Source organism: Podarcis gaigeae (genome assembly GCF_964106915.1).
Source record: "Podarcis gaigeae genome assembly, chromosome: 2".
NCBI classification, from domain to species: Eukaryota; Metazoa; Chordata; class Lepidosauria; order Squamata; family Lacertidae; genus Podarcis; species Podarcis gaigeae.
In genome coordinates this window covers 12,980,411-13,008,180 of record NC_139679.1, presented here as the reverse complement: position 1 = coordinate 13,008,180, position 27,770 = coordinate 12,980,411, and the positions used below count along the sequence as shown (strand labels likewise).

The window sequence follows — 27,770 nt, the reverse complement described above, 5'->3', positions numbered from 1 at the left end:
TGCAGACGGACATATCTTGGTACAAGTTGGCCTCTCTTGCATTTCACAGCTGAGGCATTCAGGTGCCATGCCTCCACATTCCTTGCTTCAGAGAAAGACAGACACCAGGAAGCATAAACTACCTTGAAGAACATCTGGATAAATCCCATTAGTCTCATTGGAGTTATTGCAGAGTTAGCCTGAGGATTAATGCCTAAAAAAACCCACAAACTGCATTGGTGTAGTTGTTCTGGGTTAGACAGATCATCGCTCAAGCCCAGCAAACTTTCCCCAACAGTGGTCAGAAAATCTGAATGCTCACAGCATTGGCTATGCTGGCTAGTGTATGGAGGGGGCGAAAGATTTCATACCCCTAGTTTAGAGAAATCAACTGGGCACTAACAATATGACCTACTAGCTCCTTGCTTAAAATACTCCCTGCGTTTACAGACCAGACTGCTCAAGAGCACCCCCTGCCGGAAAGCCAAAACAGTAAGGATAGATCGCTGTCTCTGCACACGATTGTTGTTGTTTAGTCGTCTTAGTCGTGTTCGACTCTCCGTGATCAGAGAGAGCATGCCTTGGAAACTCTCACTTTCTTCTAAAAGCTTCTCCTTTTATATGTCCATGGAGTTTTTGTGGCAAAATACTGGAGTGGGTTGCCAGTTCCTTTTCCACTGCACATGATTATGTTGCTGCAAATTAACCATGGAAGGGTTCCCAACTTCAGAACCGAAAACGGTAGCTGCTGATGCTCATGCATGTTTTAAAGCTAAGATGGCTTACAGATATCAAGGGGGCTTGGAACAACGAGTGCAATTTTTACTGTCGGTTTGGAACATATGGGTGAGGTTATCGTCCCACTCTAGGGAAGAAACCCCCACTGTTTATTGGCCAAGACGTTCCAGGGATAACTGCTGGAAATCATTGCTTGTGCTCAAGCCCACCTGAAGGAGGTGCGTCTAGATTGATTCCAACCCAGATGTACAACTATCGAGTGGTATTATAGATGGTGGCCACACACTCCCCTCCCCATGCCTTTAACAGCTATGCAGAAGGCAGAAATCAAACAGGTGAAGCTTCATACAGTTACATGGATGGCATGATGAGGAAAGCTACGCCTGAAAAGACTTCTGAAGAACTTGACATGGCAATCAACTCTGTACTCCATGCTGTCAACAAGACACACACATACACAAGCATCCGATAATTAGAAACCAGACACAAAGTTATTGAGCTGTCAACATCAGATTTCAAGAAGCCCAGATCAGCCACCTGGGATTTTTCCTAGTTCTGATTGTCCCTTGCTTTAGCCTGCCAACAGCAATTTCTCCTGATGGAGGGTATCTGGATGTGATGTAATGAAAGTAGCAGGTCCCTTTTATAGCTGGGGCTACATACATCTTTACCACCGAATCCAAAGGGACTTCTTTTTTCTTTTTTTAGTAAACCACATTCTTTGTTATTTTAATTCCAGTAAAACAAAACAGACCAAGTAGACATCTTCGGGATGGCATCCTCGCTATTGAACACCACTTCCACAGGAACAGCTCATATTAAACTATGATGAAATCCCCCCATTTTATAATCGCAACTGATAGACTCAACTGATTCACGCACCTAGGTTTTTCACCTTACGTGCAGAAAGTTGATGTGGCCCGGAAAAGAAGGTGCCAGTGATGAATTTGGAACCGTGACAAAAAATGAAACCCGCAGTGATCTGGCTCCTTAGCCTTTGAAGTCTAGCGCACCAACTTAGAAACAGGAGGAGACCCTGGTAGCTGTGAAAAAAACAGGCTGCCAGGTGCTTGAATTTGATGCTGCACCTGTTGCTCAAAACATGCCAGGAACTGCAAGCCCCTGAGAAGCCACATGAAAGAGGCCATGGCGGAGGAGCCCTCCCTGATTTACGCTCCATACCACCTGTGCTCACAGCAAGCTGATGTGCAAATCAAACTTACTATTATTATTATTATTATTATTGAAAGAAGAGCATCTCTTTTTGAGAAGGAGGGGGAAGAAATTAGACGGATAAGAGGGTGCTTCAAAAATCTTCCCTCTGCACACTTTGCATGCAAACAGTTCCCCCCACCCCACCCTTTTCCATCTTGAAGAGGGATTTCTGCGTTCAGGAAACAAGGGCAGGACCAGCAATTGGCTTTACAAAAAAATTCTCCAACCCGATTAGGATCAAATGTCCCCAGGGACACTCTGCAAAGGCTTTACCTCACGCAGACAAGAATCTGGCACAAACAGCTCTTCCTTGGTGGCCTCAGAATAAGGAAATAAACTTGAAGTCATGGAGAAACCTGTACGGGGGGGGGGGGCACATTCAGCCTGATAAAGGAAACTTCTGCCTCACTGGAGAGCTGCAGGTGTCTAACAAATCAGTGGCAACCTCAATAAAGATGGAACTCCTTATTTATTTCCCCCTCTCCAAAATACGGAGTATTACAAAAACCAAACCATGTTACCAGCCTTGCAAGGGAACAGTCTTCATTATTCAGAGCCCACTGAGGCTGGCTGCACATTGTATTTTTGGCTATCAAACGTCCACCAGGTTGCCTTCCGGTAATGGAAACCCGTTTTCCTTCCAAATCAGACGCCATTAAACTTTTGCCCCAGAAGATCCTCCTCCCCCCCACCCCATCAGATTACACGCCTGTCACAATCAAGGTTTAAATATACATATATAAAGCAAAACCCACCACTTAAAACTCACCAGGACACACCTGCCCAAACTCCCACAAGCTCAGGTTACTGCAACTTCATCCTTTAAAATGCAAATGTGGGCTCCCTGAACGCTTGAAACAAGTGCATCATTATAGTTTCCTTAGCCCAAACCCAGTCCACCCCCAACCCTGCAAATTCAACCCCCTTGCACTTTTCCAGTACAAAAAAGCCAACATCTCCTTCAATACATACCACGAGGGGGGGGGGGGGCATGCCCCAATACATCATTTCACACCTTTCTCATTGGATCATATCTTTTTGCAGTTTTATTGAAATTCAGAAATAATTCTCCTGCGTTTATTTTACTTTAATATTTGCTTGCATCACTTTTATCCCACTCAGTTAACAACGACCTCTGAGTCAATTATGCCTAGGAGCCAAATGCGGGACAGCTTTCAGAAGCTGCCAACGTAACGTCAGGTTTAATGTTTGCTCTATGAAAATGAGCAGCCCTGCAGATCCTGGTAACGCACTGACTCCACCTTAGAGCAACTTTTCGAAGGCTGCAAGCCTAGACACACCTACTTAGGAGCCAATCATGAGAAACTCCGTGGGGTTTAAATCTAAGGACCGAGTTCTGTTCACCCCCTAAAATGCACCAAGATAAAACGAATTAGATCTGCAAGGGTCCGCTGCACCTCAAATCCTGGATTTAGAATGCATGCATTAAGCAGTATCTAGCCTCCCCTTCCTTCCCATTTTGCAGAAAAAAAACTTTCCGGAGTAGAAGCTTCCCCAGCCCAAAGATATAACCGCCCCCGCCCCGATCTCTTGCACAGCCAACTTTTCAGCGTGCAAGAGCACCCCGGGCACAAAGCGACGCGCTGTAATCCGTGCACTACAAAGTTCTTTTTCCGCCTTCCAAAACAAAACGCATCCCGCATCTCTCCCCATGCAACCCCCCCCCCACCTACATCTGCCAAAAAGTCGACCCTCGGGCGCGCATCTTAAGCACTTTCTGGGAGAAAAAAGAAGGGGGGGGAAGCAAGAGTTTTAAGAAAATCCACGTACCCAAGTCAGCTCAGAGATCGTTTCGCTGCAGTTCCTTCCACTTTTTGGGTTCTCTTTTCGAAATGGGTTCTTTTTGGTGGTGGGGGAGCCTTCCCCCCCTCCAAAAAAATAATAAAAAAAGTCAAGCTTGCAGCGATTGCCTTCCTCCTGGTCCGCGGCAGCCCAGAGATGCGCGCGAGAGAGAGATCTGCACGCCGTCTAGACGCCGAGTAAGCCACTGGGGCTCACCAGCCCGTGGCCAGGAGATTCTCTTAAGCTCTCTGTGACGCACAGGCGGAGGGGTGGGCAGGGAAGGAGGGGGGATCCTCTGACGCACGCGCCGGGCTGCAGGCTTCACCATACAAGGCAAAAAGGGGCGGAATGTTCCGGCGCCCGCGGAGCGAGGGGAGGGGTTGGAATGTCTGCGCGGGTGACGCACGCGGGGTTCCATTGACGCACGCCTTGGAATTGTTTGATCTAAAAATAGAACGAGCTGCCCCCGGCTAAAAATAGAGCCCTTTCCCTAAGCCGGGGAGACGAGAGAAAGTGTCATAGGAAAAACCAAAAGGGGGAACGGGAGGATCCAGGGAACGGAAATGAAGGGGCGACGGCAAAATAATAATAATAAAAGAAGACCGGGCGATGCAAGAGGCGAGCGCGGTCTTGCAAGGCGAGCTCCTAGCAGCGCTCGGAACCGCGGCTTAGGCAGCTCTCGCAGCGCTGCAGACACGCCGGCAACCCCCCAGCCGGGCGGTGGTTGCAGCCCTCCCTCCTTCCGTCCCTCCCTGCCCGCCACGAGGTTCTCAGGACAACCCCAAACTCCGCTCGCGTCTGTGCTTCCAGGGCCCTCCCCTCCTATAGTCGCCCGAAGCAGGGCTCCTCCCCTTTCCTGGGAGCAGGGGCCGGCGGAACGCCCCGAGACTTGATTTAGAAGATGCCCACCGGAGAGGGAGCGGAACGGTGCCAAGCGGCACGCGGGGGGCGGGCAATGCTCTCTGCTCAGATCGTTGCAAAAGCCACGACGCCACCACCATGAATAAAGAGCTGCTGCCCCCCCTCTCAGGAGTATTTGGGGATAATGCGAGCTTTACAAACATGCGGGATTTGGGTTGCAACATTTTGAGCGTTGTTTTGTTTGCAAGCGTCGTCCACTCCCTTCTTCAATAACAGCGCACGGTGAATTCAGATGAGACCCCCCCCCACACACTTTCTTGGCCTGGAGATGGGAAAACAGGATTTCTGCATCCCCCGCTGCTGTGAAAGGCACAGGGGCAAAAGCCACTACAGAGAAATAAACAAAAGTTGCAATCCTATGATGAGAGTCAATTTCAGTGAGGGCATGACTTTCGCTTTTCTAACCCCATTTAACCAAGGCTGGGATGTTTTCCAGGTTTTTGCCTTCTTGCAATGCAATTAATTGGCCCCTGCGGCATGGTTTTAAAAGGCACATGACTGAGCTGAAGCTAAGCAGGTCTGGCTACTGTATTGATGAGAGATGGCCTGGGAACCTAAGGCCTTAAGTCCCTATCTTTGGGCGGGGTGGGGATTAGCTTGGTTATAAAATTAAACAATTACATAAGTAGAATTTTTAAAATATTTTCCCCCCCCCATGCTTTGAAAATGCACTACCACTAAGCCTACAACCCGATTGAAGAAATGTTAAAAATCAAGAGTTTCAATTTATTTAACCAAGAATAATATTCATATCTGTCAATAAAACAACTTTTCTAAAAAATATTATGCACCCATATCAACTATATACTGTGTTTTTAGATGATGCACACATCCTTTGTACTACGTGTCCTTACTTCTCTCCCATACAACCCAACTAGGGGCAGGATATTTGTTAATTATTCACAAATGTTCACTACTACCGGCAACACTAAGAAGTTAGAAACAATACAAAACACACCAAGAAAACCATACTCTGCACATTTGTAACACTGGTGCTGGGGAAAAAAAGCTGCAGCGAATCTGAAGCTTGAAGCTCACTAGATCTCCAAAGTGGATAATAAATTAGGCTAGGGAAATGAGTGTAAAGATGAGGGCAGAACCCTGCCAGCTTGCATCAAACATTTGCCCTTTATCACCATCTCTAGTTGGCTGGCTCTGTTTTGGGAAAGAGCCTGGTGGAAACCCCTCTCCCCCCCCCCACCCGCCCTGCGCATGTTTTGCTCAATCAAACAAGGGAAACTAAGAGACAAGGATGACTCAGGAGCCCAGAAAACTAGGTCAAGCTTTCTGCACGTGCCCCAGTGCACCTGTTGCTGGCTGGGTGGCTTTCCTTGCATGCCCCAACCATAAATAATTTTTTAAAGAAGTACAGTGGTACCTCGGGTTACATACGCTTCAGGTTACAGACTCCGGTGACCCAGAAATAGTACCTCGGGTTAAGAACTTCAGGATGAGAACAGAAATCGCGCGGCAGCAGCAGGAGGCCCCATTAGCTAAAGTGGTGCTTCAGGTTAAGAACAGTTTCAGGTTAAGAACGGACCTCCGGAACGAATTAAGTACTTAACCCGAGGTACCACTGTATTTCTCAAAGCCTGGAACTCTGCCACAAACAAGGTCCTGGCAGTCATCCCTGCCTCCACAACCTCAGAGAAGCCTCTTTCTCTTTTCCTTCCCAGCCAGCTTTCTAAGCCCACTTCCAAATTCTGATTTTGCTCTCTGCAATTTTGTTTACAAGACCTTAACAGCCCGCCAGTCGCCCCCCCCCAAGCTTTTAAGGCAGTGGCGTAGCGTGGGTTGTCAGCACCCGGGGCAAGGCAAGTAATTTGTGCCCCCTAACCCGTGGATTTGCATCCCCTAACCCTAACCCCCAGATGTTGCACCCGGTGCGGCTGGCCCCCCCTGCACCCCCCACGCTACGCCACTGTTTTTAAGGCAAGTTCTGGTAAAACTCTGGAAAATGGAACTCTGGAACCACTCCCTCCTGTATTTTTTTAGAAACAAACAGGGGGCGTGGAAATAAGAAAAACTTGTGGGGGGCACACAGCCCCTCCTAATTCCCCTCCCCCACCTTCACATCTCCACAAGCTAAACTTAACACAATAAAACCTAAATATATTCTATATGAACATCAGTAATATCAGATAAAACGCAACAATGAAAAAATTTGCTCTGAGCGGGAGTGAGAAGAGGCGATAAGCTTTTGTTAAATAAAGATGTTGTCTGTTCCAGTCTAAAAAAAAATTGGGTAAAAAAATCAATGTTTATTTTTTGCAAGAACCTTACGGAAACTGCTTTGGGAGGTCTGCCTGAAAAGCGCAAAACAAATAAATATTCAAAAACCTTAGCCTCCACCATCACATCCTCCTTAAATCAAAAGAGTCAAAGTACCCATTAGGTGCTACTGCCAGTCCTAAACTGTCCACAAAAATTTCCAGGCTATAGTTCAGGTAAGATAACCTGGGAGACAAGTCATTGGAGCAAGCATGCCTTTAATCTACACTTTCTCTTTTCTTTACTTTTCGTAGTTTGCAGAGCCTGTTCTATTGGGGTGTGATAACCAAGAGTCATAAGAGGAAGCCAACAAACATGTGTGAAGACTTTTCAGGGTTTGGTTCTAGTGGGATTAAGAGATTTCCTTCAGGTTCATTCACTGAGTCCTGGATTTTGGAATGAACAGGCAGCACAAGAAATCAGAAGGTACTACAATTAACTCTGACTAGCTGAAAAGCATATTATCATCAGTGCGGGATCTTGCGGTCCTTTGCCAGTAAGAGAAAAATATTTGGGCTGATTTGTCTCTATGGCTCCCCACTACTTAAGTCCCAAATGAGGGTTCTCAATCTGTACCCACTTTCTTTGACCTACTACAGCTGTGCTAATGCTCCATAATGATTATGATGATGACGACGACAATAATTTTATTATTTATACCCCACCCATCTGATTGGGTTGCCCCAGCCACTCTGGGCAGCTTCCAACATCTATAAAAACATAAAACATTATTACAGTGGTGCCTCAGGTTACATACGCTTTAGGTTACATATGCTTCAGGTTACAGACTCCGCTAACCCAAAAATAGTGCTTCAGGTTAAGAACTTTGCTTCAGGATGAGAACAGAAATCGTGCTTTGGCGGCAGCAGGAGGCCCCATTAGCTAAAGTGGTGCTTCAGGTTAAGAACAATTTCAGGTTAAGTACGGACCTCCAGAACGAATTAAGTACTTAACCTGAGATACCACTGTATTATTATTATTATTATTATTATTAAAAAACTTCCCTAAACAGGGCTGCCTCCAGATGTCTTTTAAAGATGGTAGAGTTACTTATCTCCTTGGCTTGGGGTTTGGATAACTCCATAACTTCCAACATTTATCCGGTGAAAATAGGGGCACCCTAAGGAAAAGCGGGACATTCCAGGATGAAATCAGGAACCGGGGCAGCTTCTGTAAATCCGGGACTGTCCCTTGAAAATAGGGACACTTGGAAGGTCTGCCACTTTGGCTAATAATCATGACCAACTTGCGTTCATTAACTTCAATGGGTCTGCTCTGAGTAGGCCTTCACTGAATACAACCTCTCTGCTTTGTCAGAATGCAGAAGCTGCTATGGACTAGATTCCTGGGCTTAAATTTACTTGTTGTTGTTGTTTAGTCGTGTCCGACTCTTCGTGACCCCATGGACCAGAGCACGCCAGGCACTCCTGTCTTCCACTGCCTCCCGCAGTTTGGTCAAACTCATGCTGGTAGCTTCGAGAACACTGTCCAACCATCTCTGTCATCCCCTTCTCCTTGTGCCCTCCATCTTTCCCAACATCAGGGTCTTTTCCAGGGAGTCTTCTCTTCTCATGAGGTGGCCAAAGTATTGGAGCCTCAGCTTCAGGATCTGTCCTTCCAGTGAGCACCCAGGGCTGATTTCCTTCAGAATGGAGAGGTTTGATCTTCTTGCAGTCCATGGGACTCTCAAGAGTCTCCTCCAGCCCCATAATTCAAAAGCATCAATTCTTCGGCGATCAGCCTTCTTGATGGTCCAGCTCTCACTTCCATATTTACTTCCAAATTTACTTGAGAATAGTACAAGTTCAGAAAAGGTTAAGTCAGTAGCCCAGGGCATGTCAGTATCTCTGCTGCAGGGCTCTTGCAAAGCTAAAATGATATTCTGAGTTGCTTATTCACAAGGAAATGAAGACGGGTGGGGAGAAAGATCACTTCACAGTGTGCCAGGCATTACTTGGTAAAGCTGCAGTTGCTATACAGAACCTCCATGTTTAGAGCAAGTTAGGCTGCTGAACAACAGCTGCTGGGGAGCAGAAGCGGAAAAGGCCTATTGCCTACAGGCCTCGTTCGGTGAACTTCCCAAAAGGCATGCAACTACCGGCCACTGCACATGGGATGCGGGTGGTGCTGTGGGTTAAACCACAGAGCCTAAGACTTGCTGATCAGAAGGTCGGCGGTTCGAATCCCCATGACGGGGTGAGCTCCCGTTGCTTGGTCCCTGCTCCTGCCCACCTAACAGTTCGAAAGCACCTCAAAGTGCAAGTAGATAAATAGGTACCACTCTGGTGGGAAGGTAAACGGCATTTCCGTGCGCTGCTCTGGTTCGCCAGAAGAGGCTTAGTCATGCTGGCCACATGACCCGGAAGCTGTCTGCGGACAAATGCTGGCTCCCTCGGCCTATAGAGCGCGATGAGCGTGCAACCCCAGAGTCATCCACGACTGGACTTAACGGTCAGGGGTCCCTTTACCTTTACAGGTCCCTATCATATAGCCAATGCAAAGGCTGTAGTGCTAACATCATCATCATCATTATTATTAAAATTTGTACATCACCCAATACCTGCAGGTCTCAGGGCAGCTCACAAGATAAAATCACAATATAAAAACATAAATAGCAAAAGTAAAAACAACCCAATAATCCCCTCCCCAACACATTTTCAAAGGGCAAGAGATGTCCATCAGCCCAAGGCCTGGTTAAAGAGGAACGTTTTTGCCTGGCACCTAAAGGTGTATAATGAAGGTGCCAGCCAAACCTCCCTAGGGAGAGCATTCCACAAACGGGGAGCCACTGCAGATAAGGCCCCGTTCTTGTGTTGCTACCCTCAGGATCCCTGCTGAACTCAGCGTGGCGTACTGTTGAGTAAACATGCATCTAAGATCAGGCTGTGTGTATGTGTTTATAAAGCTTTACCTTAAAGATCCTTGCCCCAGCGGTCAAACCCCAAAGGCCGCAGCCAGTTTGCTGGGAGTTTAGTGTCACAAAAACAAAGTCAGCCCAGGGCGGAAGGAGTTTTTCCTTTGCCTGGTCTACTCCCCCCCCCCCCCGTTCCCCATTTTCCAACTTGGCGATACATCAGGGGCTGCAACCTCCAAGTGGAATTTTGTAGGCCAAGCATAAAAGACGCCGATAACTCGGCAGCCGGAAAGATTGATGTATTTTCCTATTGTTAAAAATATTTTTAGCCTCGGCAGCCTCTGGGTTTGCTTAAAGGCCTCGCGCCTGTTAAGACCGACTGCGTAACAAGATGCGTTTTTCTTGCATGTTTGAGCTGAAGAGTTGGCCAGAATCCCAGAGCAGCTGCTGAGGAGAGGAATGTCATTGTCAATTGGTTGGTTACCCCAGCACTCTCGAATGCTGGGTTTTTTTGCGGGGTGGGGGGGACAAACCCTAAAATTTCAGGAATTAAAACCAACGGTGCCTTGTTGGTTTGTTTTTAAAATGTTGGGTTGGTAAATAGATGATAGAGGGATACTACTAAAATCCAAGTCACAGAATCCTGGGACTACTGGAAATCTGAAGATGACCTAGCTCAGGGATGCGAACCTGACACCCCCCAGCTGTTGTTGGTACCAACTCTCATCAACCTCGGCCAGGGACGACCGAGTCCAGCAACATCTGGAGTACCATGCCTTCTCCATCTCTGATCTAGACAATCCTCTGTCATAGAATCATAGAGTTGGAAGAGACCACAAGGGCCATCAAGTCCAACCCCCTGCCAAGCAGGAAACACCATCAGAGCACTCCTGACATATGGTTGTCAAGTCTCTGCTTAAAGACCTCCAAAGAAGGAGACTCCACCACACTCCTTGGCAGCAAATTCCACTGTCAAACAGCTCTTACTGTCAGGAAGTTCTTCCTAATGTTTAGGTGGAATCTTCTTTCTTGTAGTTTGGATCCATTGCTCCGTGTCCGCTTCTCTGGAGCAGCAGAAAACAACCTTTCTCCCTCCTCTATGTGACATCCTTTTATATATTTTATATATTTGAACATGGCTATCATATCACCCCTTAACCTCCTCTTCTCCAGGCTAAACATGCCCAGCTCCCTTAGCCGTTCCTCATAAGGCATCGTTTCCAGGCCTTTGACCATTTTGGTTGCCCTCCTCTGGACACGTTCCAGTTTGTCAGTGTCCTTCTTGAACTGTAGTGCCCAGAACTGGACACAGTAGGGGCTCAATTTCTCTGTATCAGGTTCCCCACAGAACACTGTGTTTTCAATATTTTTTGGGGGGAAGAATCATGAATCCAGGACTGGACTCTGAGCATAAAAAGAGCTTAGCCCTCCCCCCCAAACCCTCTTCTTAGATCAGCCACTGATTTCCTTGGCCTAGCTCCCCTCACAGGTTTTTCACAAGGATAAAAAATAGAATAACCTCCTCTATGGCATCTCGAGCTCTTTGGGAGAATGAGAGAATCCCAATTTGACCAATGAATTTGGAAATGATTGAGAAGGAATTTTAAAAAATAAAAATAAAATAAAACATTAACTTTCTGTAAAGAATTCTACATATACACTCCAATAAATCATATTTTTATTTTTTCGACTTCCCATCTTGTTTTCCATGAATCCCCCCCTCCCCGTTTTCTATCTCTTATGTCCTAACAATATTACAATAAGTCCTAATTCTTTCTTTACTCGTTATTCAAATCCTTCCCGCAAATTCATCAAACTGTAACATTTCTTTAAATAGTCCGAAATCATTCTGTTGCTTTCAGCTGGCCAGTAAAAGTGTACGGTAGTTGACGGCTACTCTAGAAGAAGAGCAGAAAATGAGAGGAGCACCCCCAAAAAGGCAAAAACCAGACTGCTAGGCAGGAGACCTCAGAGTTTGAAAAGTTATTTGAAAGGCATGTATATGTAGACGACAACCAGTCCTCACATTAATTCAATGGAAAGTTCCACTCTGAAACAATTTAGGGGCACTTCGAAGTGGTTTGAGGTCTGTAGCCGTACTGAAGTCTCAGAGCGAGGCAAGCCCTTCTCTTGAAAGCATGGAAATGTGGCTTGCCAGTGGGGGTGGAGACCAGGGGAAAACCTACTCAGATCTCTCTGTGCTTCTAGCAAAGCCTTTGTGCCTCTCCTACACTCAAAATAATCTCTAAAACCATCAAGCAAGGAACCTGCTATGTACACATGGAAAACGCCGCACACTGGGTTTCCACTCTTGAACAAACGCGTTAAAACAGTAATTATGTAATTCGAAATTCAGAAGGCAGATTGGTTTTTATCATCCGATCTGGTCTAGAAGTCAGAATCATCTAGGTAGAAAGCCTGAATTAATCAAGTGTGTTTGGCATATATAAAGCAATGTTGCAGGGCGGAACAAACTGATTTTCATGATTCCAGGCACCCCATTCCCGTTCTCTGCCACTACCCATCCAGTTTTCAGCTTTCCCCAGCAGTCAATCAGTATTCCATGTAACTGGCTCTCTTTGGTTGCTCTGAGCTTTTTAAAGATTCCCCCACCCTCCCAAATATTTCTTGTACTTTTGCAAATCTATTGGGTTTCCCCAAAGCTTGCTGGTACCTTACGCAGGTGTCGGTTACATAAGGATCAGCACTCTGAGAATGGATATCACTACTGAAGAGGACAAAATTCTGTTTATATCATTATTAATATATATATAAAGGGAGAAACACCATCCCTGGCTCAATAATTTAAAAAGACACCGGAGAGAAAGAGGAAGAAGTCTTTGTATTCACAACCCCCACCCCCCACTACAAGATCAGTGCACAACTTGATCACTGCTGGATACTAAGTCAAAGATCAGGAACTCTTAGCCCTACAGATCTTGCTAGATTAAAGGCAAAGGTAAAGAGACCCCTGACCATTAGGTCCAGTTGTGACCAACTCTGGGGTTGCCTCTGGGGTTGTGGCGCTCATCTTGCTTTATTGGCCGAGGGAGCTTCCGGGTCATGTGGCCAGCATGACTAAGCCACTTCTGGCGAACCAGACCAACACACAGAAACGCCATTTACCTTCCCGCCAGAGCGGTACCTATTTATCTACTTGCACTTTGACGTGCTTTCGAACTGCTAGGTGGGCAGGAGCAGGGACCAAGCAACGGGAGCTCACCCCGTCGCAGAGATTCGAACCGCCGACCTTCTGATCAGCAAGTCCTAGGCTCTGTGGTTTAACCCACAGCGCCACCCGCGCCTTGCTGGATTACAACGCCCATAATCTCTCGTACCAATTGATTTGAAAAATAGTTCAGTTCCACACTGATGCTAATAACAGGGGAGGGGGAAAAACCAACCCAAACTCTTGTTGTTATGGTTCTAGTGCAACAAAACAAGACTTTTTATTTATTTATTACCCATCAGACAAGCAGCCAGCCCTACATCCGCTGCCAAGTTGGACCCTGCTTTAACACCCAGCAACACCATGTACCGCCAGCTGCATCTAAGTCATCCCATAGAAAAGATAGATTAACTACACAAACTGTTCCGGCACAGTCTGGTTCTAAAGAAAAGATGGCTTGCGAGCTTGGTACTCGGGGTATGTTCCCAAGGCAACCCTTGCGTTTCAGAGTGTTCCCAACTTACGCGTCAGACTTCAGAGCTTGGAACTGGATGCCAGGAAGGGTAGCAAGCCGCTTGATGAGTTATTAAAAGTGTTTCCGTACCAGATGTCTTTTCTCGGAGGCGTCTCAGTGTTCTTCCACCACTCTCTCACTTACACACCCCCTTTAGAGACTTTGGAGTACCATTGTCCAAAAGGAGGTGGGGAGGGGAAAACGATGTGGCAGTCGCAGGGCCTTTTCACAGTGGCCCCCAAATCCTTGTATGAACTTCCATACGAAGAATACAGAGAGGCATCAAACCGTGCGACAACATTATAGAAAACTTCATAAATGTTTCCCCTTGTGAGGCAGGATTTGAGTCGATTCATAAGTCTGCCAAATGGATCTTTTACAATATGGACTTTGTTACTGGTTGCTTATGTCCTCATCTGAATTTTTTCCCTCTCTGCCATTGATGGGATGTGCTACTCGTTCTATCCCCCCCCCCCCCGGCCGAGAAACAGCAGATGAAGAAACAGTCAGAAGGAAGTCAGATCCAAGAACCTTTGGTGCTGCCACAAAGGACTCTGGGCATTGCCACCCTTTGTGCAACACAGCCAGGCAGCATTCAAAATCTGCCAGCTGCCCACACTCTGAGATGGAGATGTGCTGTGCAGTTCCTGGATTCCAACACACAAAAGCTACTCTGTCCCCAGGCAGAACAAGGTCCCTGGCATTCTGTTCTGCCCAGTGGCATCTCATTTTACAGAAACCCTGACTAGGCGCGATCCGATATTGCGCATTGTGCTTCGGGACTGAAGAGAACAGCTGGAAAGTGGGAGATTGTGCCCCCTCCCCGCAGCCCAGGTGCAAACCGGATTAACGAAAGGTACAAAGTCCTCCTAGCCTGCTAACTGAGTGTTCTAGACAAGAATGTTGCAAGAGGCTCCGAGTTCCTGGCTGGTGTTGCAGGATATTTGAGAGGGTACAGAAACTTCTAAGAAGGGAAACATTCCCAGGATTGTAAGTGGTGGCTCTCTCTGATGAAGACCTCAAAGCTGGGTAACTAAACAAGCTGAGGCCCTAGGCCAGCAGTTCTCAACCTGTGGGTCCCCAGATGTTGTTGGACTACAACTCCCATCATCCCTGAGCTCTGGCCTTGCTAGCTAGGGGTGATGGGAGTTGTAGTTCAACAACATCTGGGGACCCACAGGTTGAGAAAGGCTGACGTAGGCCTTTTACCTCCTCAAGACAGGCGTAGCAGGCAGATTTGAAGATACAAAAGTCCTGTGGGCAAGGTGTGTCACAGGAACACCGCAAGGACTCGGGACAGCCTGGGTGGGAACCCCATTCAGCAACAAAGTGGATTTCACAATCTTGGGCCAATCATGGTCTTTCAGCTTGGTCTACTTTGCAAAGCTGGTTTTTAGGATGCAACAAGTACAGTGATACCTCAGGTTACATATGCTTCAGGTTACATATGCTTCAGGTTACATACGCTTCAGGTTACAGACTCTGCTAACCCAGAAATAGTGCTTTAGGTTAAAAACTTTGCTTCAGGATGAGAACATAAATTGTGCTCTGGTGGCGCGGCAGCAGCGGGAGGCCCCATTAGCTAAAGTGGTGCTTCAGGTTAAGAACAGTTTCAGGTTAAGTACGGACCTCCGGAACGAATTAAGTACTTAACCTGAGGTACCACTGTACATCCTTCATTTGCCACTCCAAGGCCCTTGGAAGAAAGTTGGGATACAAATGCGATAAATAAATGAATGCTGGCAAGTTAAGCAAAATAGCTGGATCCTAGATTTTAGGCTCATGTTATCTGAGGAGGAATTTACCTGTATCCTGCTTTTTTACAGGTGGCACCCAGTGCTTCTCCTTTCTAGGTTAGTACACGTTTGTGATGTGCTTAGTTTCAGCAATTGTGCTTTATCTAACGTTCTCTCTCTGATCAGTCGCTGGGCCTGTGTATGTTAGATTCACTCCAGGCCAGTGAATCTTGAATTGCCCAGCCCACCGCTTCCACTGATTCATGACTAAACTCTGGTAAAGTCTCTCCAGGAAGCAAAATTATTTTGACGTTGGCGGTTCTGTGCTCACGGGGAAACTTTGTGGCGGAGTCAGAACTGAAGTCAGTATGTAAAGCCCATCACTGAAGGAGAGGCGTCTCTTAAACCTGTCTGTGGAGAAGCAGGAGATCGCTCTCTCCACTTCTACAGAAGGAAAACCTAAAGAAGAGAGGCCTTCTCCAAAGCGTCCTGACCCCAAATGACTTCTTTATTGTTCAGGAAGTTCCCTTCCCTTAGGCAATGTACACCTGCGGCACATGTATCCAGGGAGTCCTGCCATAAGCATTTTGATTGGCAGAAAGTAAATGTATCTTTCCTGGCACAGGAACACAGGTAGAGGACAAAGTGTACGAACATGTCAAACTGGGTTTTTGAGAGAACTTCCAAGAAAAGCAACACCGTTAAGAGGAAGAGTCCGGATTTGCAATAAAGGCTGTCTTGTGTTTAGGAAACCATACATCCTTCGCCGTAATTGTACCCATCCCCTCTCACATAATCAGGGCGGCTAAACTGTTGATCTTTCCTATTTGCTCAAGTCTGGTTGAAGGGTGGGTGGGGGGAATAGTCTCATAGTCTAATGTTGATATCTGGATTGCTGGTGGACTCCAACTCCAATCAGCCCTGGCCAGATGGTCAGGGATAATGGGAACTGTAGTCCAACAACATTTGGAGAGCTGCAAGTTCTTCACCCCTCCTTTAAGCGGGTGGCGCCGTGGGTTAAACCACAGAGCCTAGGACTTGCCGATCAGAAGGTCAGCGGTTCGAATCCCCACGACGGGGTGAGCTTCCGTTGCTCGGTCCCTGCTCCTGCCCACCTAGCAGTTCAAAAGCACATCAAAGTGCAAGTAGATAAATAGGTACCACTCTGGCGGGAAGGTAAACAGCGTTTCCATGCGCTGCTCTGGTTCGCCAGAAGCGGCTTAGTCATGCTGGCCACATGACCCGGAAGCTGTACGCTGGCTCCCTCGGCCAGTAAAGCAAGATGAGCGCCGCAACCCCAGAGTCGGTCACGACTGGACCTAATGGTCAGGGATCCCTTTATCTCAGATCAGGGCAACCACCACCAATGACCCAAACTAACATCCTTTCTCCTTGGGCATCCCTTGGCAGAGTGGAGAATGGGTCCTTTAATACCGCTGCGCTGGATAAAAAAACCAGTTAGCATAATTATTTATTCCAGGGTAAATAGTTCTCCTGCACACTCCCCACAGCTCATTTTAATTGGCTGAACTGTTTAAGGCAGTTTCTATTTGCAAAAAACACCCGTGACTCACAACCAAACAAAAAAGTAAAAATGGAGCTTGATAAAATCGTGGATGGAACCATCAGCTCCTTTCCAGGCAAAAACTCAGTCCTTCTATCTAAAGAGCATCGGTCTTATTACACTCAGAAGGCTTGTAGCCACAATTAGTTCCTGGGTTCCCCCCGGCAAAAGGAATCCTTGCTTCGAAGTGTGACTCACCCGTAACAGAAAGTTCCATAGGTTAGGTTATTTGCTGTCTGAAAGGAGTGTTGCCTTTGATCGCACGGGAGCCGGACTGGTGTTCCTTGCTGTCGTCCTACGCTCTCTCCCTCTTTCATCTGAAGCAAAGCTGCAGGTGTAGCGAACACCTTGGCCAAGAGGAGCCATCTGGCAGGCGGCCAGCGGTGGCGGTGGAGGGCAGCAGCCCGCAGCTGGTTTCAATCATCAGGGGCCGGGCCGGGAACTGCTTAGCAGGGTTTGGCAGTCAGAGCGCTGAATGCACGCATGTTTGTGTTTCAGAGGAAGCCAAGCCCACAGCGGCGTCAGAGATAGCGTAAGGGGTGTCCCACCCACCGCTGGACGTCAGCAGCTGGACAGGCAGCGGCCCGCGTCAGCAGGTCTTGGAAGAACATGCCAAGAGCCATATATAGGCCATGTGGGGAATCCCTTCTAAACCAGGAATCTTTCCCTTCCCCTCCCTAGTTGACCTCCTAAAAACGTCACTTTCTAGCCAAAGCTGGGGGAAAGCATTTGGGAGTCCCAGAATGGCTGGCTGGTGCCGGAATAAAAAAACACACACAACAACCCTGATGCAATTGAGCAGGCTGGTGACTGTTTTAGCACAGTTATGAAAGAGCTTGTTTCGCCAGGACTGAAGGCCAAACGTTGCAGTGTTTTCAGCGTCCATCAAAAGTGCTGCTGGTCTCAAACTGACCAAACTCAAATCACATTAAAAGCCTGAATTCCAAGTACATACATGCACAATTAAGGCACACTCCCAGACCCTGATTTGATCCCAGAATATCCCACTTTTCCTTAGGACGTCCCTATTTTCACCAGAGGGCATGGAATTATGCAACCCCCAAGACAAGGAGATAAGGAACTGTACAACCTTTAGAAGAAATCTGAAGGCAGCCCTCCACAGGGAAGTTTGTTTAAAGTTTTATTATGCTTTTATGTATGTTGGAAGACGCCCAGAGTGGCTGGGGCAACCCAGTCAGATGGGTGGGGTATAAATAATAAAATCACTATTATCATCATCCTTATTATTATTGTGGAACAGGTCATCCCTATTTTCATGGGAGAAATGTTGAACATCATCAACAATGGGAGGTGATCTGAAACAATGCTACTTGGGTCAGTTACCCAGAGGTGCCAAATCAATCATGAGGCCCAAATTCCTACTTGGAGTTGTGCAAGCTGAATTGCCATGCGCACAACGTCTCCCTTTCCTGAACAGAGCAGGGAGGCCGCTCTGCCGTATGCCAACACTTTTCATTGCTATCTGCACCGAAACACCAAATGTAGGGCTGCCATACCTCTGGAATTTCCTGGACATATATGGGAAAAGCTCAACAACTTTGCCCAAAAAAGATCTCAACAACTTTTGCACCCGGATTTTCACTTTTTGAAATATGGCAACCCTAACCAAATGAAAAGACAATGCTCCATTGCAACCCAGGAGGAGGTCAGGTACTACCAGACATTCAAGATGCAGGGCAGTACCGTATTTTTTGCTCTATAAGACTCACTTTTCCCCTTCTAAAAAGTAAGGGGAAATGTGTGTGCGTCTTATGGAGTGAATGCAGGCTGCGCAGCTAGCCCAGAAGCCAGAACAGCAAGAGGGATCGCTGCTTTCATTGCGCAGTGATCCCTCTTCTTGTTCTGGCTTCTCAGATTCAGAATATTTTTTTTTCTTGTTTTCCTCCTCCAAAAACTAGGTGCAACTTATGGTCTGGTGCGTCTTATAGAGCGAAAAATACGGTAACTGAAGTTCCATTTTCATGACCTGCGGGCAAGGATCAAACACCAATTGGACTACAACCCCCATCATCCCCAACCATGGGCCATCCTGGCTGGAGCTGATGGGAACTGGAGTTTAGCAACATCGATAAGCCCACAGACCTGCTATCCCTGGCCTACCAAAAGGAAGCATGCAACAGGAACAGCCAGCCACAAAGTGTTCACTGGGGCAGCCAGATCAAGGTATTTTACACAAGTCCAATATTAAATTGTAAGCCTTTAAATCAGCAAAAGCTATTTTGAAATTCGCTGCTTGTAAAGGTGGGAATCTGGTTAACCCAGCTCTATCTGTGTATAAAGCAAAAACAATGGCCCAGATTTTATATGGTGCAGAGGTTTGGGGTACCTCAAAGGTCTCTGGTTCAGAACCCCCACAGAATTATTTTTTAAGAGTCCTTGTAGGTTTACCCAAAGACATGAAATCTGCCATGGTCAGGTTGGAAACTTGCATGTTGAGCATAGAGAGCCAAACAGATCAAACAATCCTCTGCTATTGGTTTAGAATTCAACAGATGGACAACACTAGGCTACCAAACAAACGCCTGATTGAGCTCTTGAATGGATTACCCCTTAAAAACTGGGTACATCACGATGCCCAACTGATGGGCAAATATGACTGAGATCACAAGTCACCCAAAGGGGTGTGTGCCCACCTGACATCCAGGAAAGTCTGCAGTGCAGTCGCAAAGGAGAAGCACATCACTAACAACACTTGCTCTGAGCCAAGTCACTATCCTATCCAGACAAAAGGCGTGCTCTCTAGGCCTTTGTCAGTGCTTCAGCGAGTTTCAAAAGGTGAGAGGCGTGCGAGAGAGGCAAAGAAAGAGAAAGGGAGAAACACACAGAGACACACACAGAGGAATCTCATAACTTTCTGAAGCCCATATCAAGGGCAGTGTGTACTTGCACCAAGTGGCAAGTGTGTACTTGCACCAAGTGGCAAGAGGCAGTATTTGGGTTACCGGTATTTATTTCTTAAACTTACGCCCCACCTTGGATAAAAATATCCAAGGCAGCTAGAAGTTGACCAGTTAACAAAGTGAGTTCAGACAGCATTTCCACAGGAAGGAGCTACACTAAACACTAAATGCCCATTGCCCAACACACACACACACACGACCGTGCTCATGCAATTTCTGGCTTAATTTCGCATCAGCAAGTACTAGGGGCTTGGTTTGTTTTTTAATAACTAAATTTATTCTATGAGAAAAACCACATTTCGTGCTTAGCCAGCGTGATTACAGATACGCTAACACATACAGTCCATCTTAATTCTCAAGGAAATCTATATGACGGAGGAAAAAAAAAATAGCACGAAATGGTTTATCCTGCTGGGGACAACCACATTTAAAAAAAAATAAAAAAATTTTAAGCATTGTCAAGGCTTTGTGAGGCTGTTCATGTAGCAACCAGCACTGAGGCTCTAGCAAGAGGAAGAAGCAACAGAAAAAAATACTTCATTTGCCAGCCAAGCAAATATTTCTCCCCCCCCCCCCACTGCAACATATACAGTGATGTTCAAAGGCTTCAATCCTAAACATGAATGCTTTGGCATATATGCTACTGAACTCAGTGGGACCTACCTTCAAGTAAACATACTGAAGATTATAGTGTTAGGTTCGCTCCTATGCATATGTATTTGAGAGTGACCACTCCTCTGTGAAGCAGCACGTTCACCAATACAAAATCTGTAGTAGCCCAGGAAATTTCCATTATGCAAACAAAATTAGCATCTTCATTTCACTCCAAACACAAGTCTAGACACCCACACTACTATCCAGTGGAATGCAGAGTATGCAGGCCACTCCGACATATGTGCCCAGCTCCAGAAGAGGGGTTGTGTTTTGTTATGCCAAGGTGGGATACAGAGTGCCAAAGTGCATGAAGGAGATCTACACTGACTGAAAGCATCTCAATTTGCAATTCAGCTCACTTACTGGAATGGGAGGGGAAACATTCCCCCCCTTAATTGGAACAATCTTGTAGAAAGGCAAGACTAGAACTAGTCTGGCCTTTGACAACTCCAAAGAGAAAGAAAAATGATACAGAAGTAGTCAGGTGGTCAGAACCCTTCTAATATCCCATATATTGTTATTCAAGTGAGAATGGTTGGGCCTTTAGCTGCCAACTTTTCCCTTTTTTTGCGAGGAATTCTATTCGGAATAAGGCAATTTCCCTTAAAAAAAGGGAAACGTTGACAGCTATGGTTGGGTTGCCCTACAATAATACCTGCTGACTGTAGGAAAGAATGGCAGCTTTATGCAGGAGATCTCTCAGTAGAACCCAGAGATATTAAAAACTATGATCAACTAAACCAGTCCTTATGTAGGTTTTCTAAAACGCCATTCCAGGTACCTAGGAGCAGTGGCGTAGCGTGGGTTGCCAGCACCCGGGGCAAGGCAAGTAATTTGCGCCCCCTAACCCGTGGATTTGTGCCCCCTAACCCTAACCCCCAGATGTTGCGCCCGGTGCGGCCGGGCCCCCCTGCACCCCCCACGCTACGCCACTGCCTAGGAGTAAAACCCACAGAAAACAGTGGGATTTACTTCTATGTAGCCAGGCATCGCTTTGCCTTCCCAGCAGGGCTGCCACCCATAGGTGTAGCCAGGATTTATGTTGGGGGGGGGCAGGATTTATGTTGGGGGAGCCGAACCAAGCTACCTGCAAGGCAATTGCTGTTAGTTAAGTATTTTATGTATCTACTTGATTTAGGGGAGGGGCAGCTGTCTTCCCCCGCCTCCCTAGATACGCCCATGGTACCAACTTGAACAAAATATTGAGTGGGGGGGCAGTTGAGCCCCACATAATCGATCACAAGGGACTATTTTAATGTCAATGCCCATCAACTTTTTGGGGAGGTGGCCCCCTCAAATATTTTATTGCGGGGAGGGCCGAAGGGATCTCCTCCCCTAGGAGTTGGTTCCTATGCTTCCGAGAGAGAAAGGAAAACCGATCTTCCCCGCCACCGACGCGCCTCTTCCCCACATCTCACCTGGCTGTCGCTGGCGGTCCTCCATTGGCACCCCTGCTTCCCCCGCTCTCCGCGCTCTTCCCCAGGCGGGCAGTCCGGTGTTGGGATCTGGGCCGCGGCCTCCGGAGCCATGCCGAGCCCCCAGCCCGCCCCCCACCCACGCGATGGGTCCCTGACCCCCTTCTTCTCCGCCGCCGCCGCCTCCCGCCCCCTGCGCGCTCGCCCCGGCTGCTCGCTCTCCATCCGTGCGCCGCTTGACTTTCTGCAAACCCCGCCTCCCCGCCCCGGCTTGGAAGGAGCCTCCGTGACGTCAAGGCCGGGCTCCGTTGACGTCGTCGGAATCCCAGCCATCAATGGGGCTAAAAATAGACGCCTCCGAACCCAAAATACTACACGCCCAAGGACGCGCGAGGCTCCCCCGCACTGCGCGGCGTTGCTACGGGGAGGGTGGGGCTGGCTGGGGCGGCCAGGGGAGGGGAGCAGCGCCGCGGCCTTTGTCCCCAGTGGGAAAAGAGGGGCAGGGAGCGCAGCCTTGCGACGCCGCCGGCCCGCCTGTGTGATAGGAATTTTATGGCCTTAGATACAGTGGTACCTCGGGTTACATACGCTTCAGGTTACAGACTCCACTAACCCAGAAATAGTGCTTCAGGTTAAGAACTTTGCTTCAGGATGAGAAAAGAAATCGTGCTCCGGCGGCGGTGGGAGGCCCCATTAGTTAAAATGGTGCTTCAGGTTAAGCACAGTTTCAGGTTAAGAACAGACCTCCAGAACGAATTAAGTACTTAACCCGAGGTACAGCTGTATATGGCAATGTTCATAAGTGTACCAACCAAGCACGTACATAGATCGGCACAGGAAGACCGACCTGGAACCATTTTGATTCCTAAACTGAGCAAATGTTTTCTCTGCAAGGTCAAAGTGGGAAACCTCTCCATTGTCTCTTTCCTCACAAATCCTGTCTTAAGGGTATGTCTGTTTGAATAGGGTGTGAGCCTGTGACCTGGCCCAGGAACTACGCATTTATCACTACAAAAGAAGTGTGCATGCACACGAAAGCTCATACCAAGAACTAACTTAGTTGGTCTTTAAGGTGCTACTGGAAGGAATTTTTTTTTTGTTTTTACAAAAGAATGGCCAGGCTACCCAGGCAATCCAATCAAGTAACCTGCCAGACAGGAGAAAAACAACATTTAACATTTCTGTTTTAGACCGCCTTTTTTGTGATGTAGGTATGATGTATCTGAGGGGTGATCTTAGGTTACACTCCTTCTGTGATGTTTCTGGGGGTGGTCTTGATCTACAGGGTGGCAATTTCAAAAGTCCACCTAAGGCCTTGCGCACCATTATTCTGGGTTCCTCCTCCCTCCTTCGTGTGGTGAGTGGGGATCCTGTTGCAACAGATCAATAAAGATCAGGCTTACTAGCTGCTTTGCTTCTCAATATTCTCTGGTTGGCCTCTGTTATTCTCTCCTACCAATAGGGAACCTATGTAAGGACTCTATATGGGCTCTTGGATACCCCATAAGGGGAAAGGGCAGTTTTTGTTTACAACACCTGCAATGTCAGTGCACTGGTGCAAGTATGCCGTGAGGCCCCGGTAGGGTTGCCACCTTTGTTCATGCAAAATACAGGACAGGGATGATTTAAAAATTAATAAATCTGATGCCAAAGTGACTTCAGAGCAATCCATTGCAGCCATAGGTGAGCTGGGGGTGGGGGGTGCAGAGGGGGCAGCTGCCCCTCCATCAAGTAAATAAAGAAATAAAAATACTAAACTAACTGACCAGCTGCGTCGCAGATAACTCGGTTCTGCCTCCTCCTAACATAAAGCCTGGAAAGCAATGACAAACCTAGACAGCATCTTAAAAAGCAGAGAAATCACCTTGCCAACAAAGGTCCGTATAGTTAAAGCTATGGTTTTCCCGGTAGTGATGTATGGAAGTGAAAGCTGGACCATAAAGAAGGCTGATCGCCAAAGAATGGATGCTTTTGAATTATGGTGCTGGAGGAGACGCTTGAGAGTCCCATGGACTGCAAGAAGATCAAACCTCTCCATTCTGAAGGAAATCAGCCCTGAGTGCTCACTGGAAGGACAGATCCTGAAGCTGAGGCTCCAATACTTTGGCCACCTCATAAGAGAAGACTCCCTGGAAAAGACCCTGATGCTGGGAAAGATGGAGGGCACAAGGAGAAGGGGACAACAGAGGACGAGATGGTTGGACAGTGTTCTCGAACTACCAGCATGAGTTTGACCAAACTGCGGGAGGCAGTGGAAGACAGGAGTGCCTGGCGTGCTCTGGTCCAGGGGGTCACGAAGAGTCGGACACGACTAAACAACAACAACATGCCCATAATTGCAGCCTAACAAAATGGCCCCTCTGGAATTTGTCACACAAACATACACATGAATTTATAAAGCTGTCTGTCCTTGGCTACCCAGAGCTTAAATACATGACCTTTCAGACACGCATTCGGAGAGGATCTCTAACTTGGCAGACAGACAGACAGATAGAGAGAAGACCTGGAATGTGTAAAACAATACTATCAATACAGGAGACAGCATTTTGCATTGAAATAGGAGACAATCACAGGTGGCAACGCTACGCGCGGGGGCAAAGCAAGCACTCCAGTTTATGGGAGGGGTGAAAAACCTGAACCCCAAAAAGAAAGCCCCCCCTCCATTCAGCTACCGTCACGCCTCCTCCTTGTTGCACTTTTAAAAAACCAGGAGCCGTCATCAAATGCATGGGGGCGAAACGAGCTCTTGGCAATTTGGCACTGGACAAAAATCCCTTCCTGAATTTCTCAGGTCGGTTTTTAATAGAAAGCGGAGGCAGCCCCACTCGACGCTGGCTTGCCAATGAACGTGTGTAGGAGGCGGACGCGGATCGCACTGCGCGGCCGCAGCCCTCCTCCGCCGGAAGCAACGCGCGCTTGGGGGAGCGGAGCAGCGGAGAGCCGGGTGGGATTTGCTTCGGAGCGAATGCGCAATGGAAACCAGCAGGGAGGTTGCGCTGGCTGCAGCCCGGTCCTGACTCTGTGTACCTGGAAGTCAGGTGTCCCCCCCCCCATTGAGTGCAACGGGGTTTCCTCGTGAGTAAGTACGCCTAAGGTTGGATTTAGCCCTGTAGAACTTTACTGGACCCGACGGTTTCATAGTAAATGTAGTAGGAGCTTGTTCAAGGCGGTCGGCTTTTCCTTCGGAGTAGAGTTTATCAAACTGGGGGCAGAAGCTTTACTGTCGAGTAAAATATACAGAAGAGGAGCGGCTTGTTGGGTGGGACAATTAAGGTGAGAGTGGGATGTGGTCTTTGCTTACGGGTTCCCTGAAACTATCTGAAGAAGTGTGCATGCACACGAAAGCTCATACCAGTAACAAACTTAGCTGGTCTCTAAGGTGCTACTGGAAGGAATTTTTTTATTTTGTTCCTGAAATGAAAGTTATTCCCCTCCCTTATTTTTTTTTATCCCCCTCCCTCCCACTCCTTTTGGGCAGCTGCCAAACAGAAGAGAAAGGTCAGCAGCCACCTTGTAGCCCCGCCTTTCCAATGTCGTGAGTTTCCGCCTTTGCAACGATTTCCCGAATCCTGGCTCGCCTCCAAATGTCTGACCGGTTCCGGTTTTGTAAAGATGCCATTGTCGCGCATGGGGCTAAACGCGGTTCACGTGCTGCCCTTCGAAAGGCGACTATCCAGGGCGCTCATTTCAATGATGTGTCTCTTCCCTTTTCAGTCCCTCATTAAAATCCACCCATTCAATTAAGAGAAGGGGGGGAAAGCCCAAATGTCTCATTGAACAGGCGCATGTGTAGCTAGCTACAGTGGTACCTCGGGATGCGAACGGGATCTGTTCCAGAGCCCCGCCGCGTTTTGCCGCTTCCGTGCATGCGTGTGACGCCATTTTGAGCGTCTGCGCATGCACGAGCGGCAAAAACCAGAAGTAATGCACTCCGTTACTTCCGGCTTGCTGCAGAGCACAACTCGAATGCGCTCAACCCGAAACACATTCAACCCGAGGTATGACTGTAGTGTCATTTTTCTAAAAAAAGAGGTGCTGGAACTCACCATGAACTTCTCCCTTGTTCTCTAAGAATGGCGATGGCGCCCACTTGAGAGGTGCTGCGGGATCTTCAGCTTCCAAAAATCATTTGGAAACTGGAACACTCACTTCTGGGTTTCGATCGTTTGGGAGCCGATTTGTTTGGGAGCCAAGGTCCAATTGTATATAATATGTATGTGTATAATATTTGTGCTCTGGCAGCACATAGGCTAGAACACCATACAGTCATACCTTGGGTTTCAGACGCTTCAGGCTGCGATTTTGGGGTTATGGACCGCCGAAACCCGGAAGTACCAGAAGGGGTTACTTCTGGGTTTCAGCAGCCACGCTTGTGCAGAAGCGCTAAATTGCGCTTTGCGCAGATGCAGATGCGTCATTGCGGGTTGCGAATGCTGCGGGGTGCGAACATGCCTCCTGCACGGATCACGTTCACAAACCCATGCATCCACTGTATATCCACACAGATATAATGAACTCCCCCAGAAATGGACAATAAGGGAGAATTAAGACAAGCTGTTCAAAGGATATTAAGCAGTTTGCCTCAGTCAGCAGGAAGCAATAAAACAGGCTGAGATTGCAAGGAGGAAGGTTTTTCTTAACACTGGAAGAGGCCTTTGCTGAATAGGGCAGACCTTTGAGTAAACATTAGAAAAGGGTCTTAGCTGATAGGAAGCGCCGTTTTTCATCCCACTTTCAGCTAACTGCCAAAGAGAAGCGGCTTAGCAGTGCTGAAGGACGCCAGCGTAGAAGCAGTCTTAACTCCAGGTAAGTGTGCAGGATTGCAGCCACATCAGAGCTTATTGAAACTCGCTTCTTGGGATGGCACTGTACAAAATTCGCACCTGTACAAATTTGCACCCAGGAGGGGGGCCAGATTGCCTCTTGGGACATGCCTGCCTGGTGCTTGTCTGGTTTGTTTTCACAAACCAGACAATTTTAAGCCGTTCTCTGTGCCTCTTGAGTATGGAAAGGGATGTGCAAAGGCTAGTTTCACATGTGGCATTTAGGTCACAGTGCCAAACAAACTAGAAGCAAAACTGGTTTTATTTTTGAGTAAGCAAGCTTCTCTATTGTGAGATTCTGGGCACTTTGCCTAGGGTCCATGTTTACTTTTGGAATGTGGCACAGCAGAGACTCTCGTGTCTTTAGGATATATGGTTTATTTACACATATATACAACCTGAGTTTACGATGGAAGGGTTCACAGCATCAACACCCTGAAAGGGTCTTGTTTCTCCTATAGCCGCAGCCTTGGATTCAAACAGAAATCAAGCATGGCTCTGCCTGTCTTCTTCCGGCTTGCGGCTTTACATCTGGCCCACATCACTGCCAACTTCCCGCCTAGGCTTTATCCTTCTAACTCTGAGGTCTAGCACAGAGCCCCCTCTCCTTTGTTCTCTTAATGGCCCATCACCCAGGAAGGTAAAAAGGTAAAGGTAAAGGGACCCCTGACCATTAGGTCTAGTTGCAGACGACTCTGGGGTTGCGGCGCTCATCTCACTTTATTGGCTGAGGGAGCCGGCGTACAGCTTCCGGGTCATGTGGCCAGCATGACTAAGCCGCTTCTGGCAAACCAGAGCAGTGCACAGAAACGCCTTTTACTTTCCTGCCAGAGCGGTACCTATTTATCTACTTGACGTGCTTTCGAACTGCTAGGTTGGCAGGAGCAAGGACCGAGCAACGGGAGCTCACCCCGTCGTGGGCATTCAAACTGCCAACCTTCTGATTGGCAAGTCCTAGGCTCTGTGGTTGAAGATCTATGGATGGATCTATAGATCTATAACCATTTGTTAAATACAGTGGTACCTCGGGGTAAGTACTTAATTCGTTCCGGAGGTCCGTTCTTAACATGAAACTGTTCTTAACCTGAAGCACCACTTTAGCTAATGGGGCCTCCTGCTGCTGCTGCGCCACCGGAGCACGATTTCTGTTCTCATCCTGAAGCAAAGTTCTTAACCTGAGGTAATATTTCTGG

The 27,770-nt window shown here is 47.6% G+C and overlaps 1 protein-coding gene and 1 long non-coding RNA gene across 5 annotated transcripts in view; one reads left to right on the top strand and one right to left on the bottom strand.

Moving 5' to 3' along the window:
- NR4A1 (nuclear receptor subfamily 4 group A member 1) overlaps positions 1 to 21,909 on the bottom strand; it is a 41,865-nt gene extending 19,956 nt beyond the window's left edge. The window contains exon 1 of one of the 3 annotated variants that reach the window (XM_083728898.1): positions 21,758 to 21,909. In XM_083728898.1, coding sequence (XP_083585024.1) covers positions 21,758 to 21,782 — 25 coding nt within the window. In that variant the 5' untranslated portion in view covers positions 21,783 to 21,909. Of the gene's footprint in view, positions 1 to 3,723; positions 3,953 to 16,962; positions 17,157 to 21,757 lie in introns of those variants that run through there. The other 2 variants (XM_083728899.1, XM_083728900.1) reach the window with 2 other exon arrangements.
- Positions 21,910 to 24,578: 2,669 nt separating this feature from the next.
- Positions 24,579 to 27,770, top strand: part of LOC310840010 — a 34,258-nt gene continuing 31,066 nt past the window's right edge. For both annotated transcript variants that reach the window (XR_014561754.1, XR_014561755.1), the window contains exons 1-2: positions 24,579 to 24,833; positions 26,493 to 26,560. This is a non-coding gene — a long non-coding RNA (uncharacterized lncRNA). The remainder of the gene's footprint in view (positions 24,834 to 26,492; positions 26,561 to 27,770) is intronic.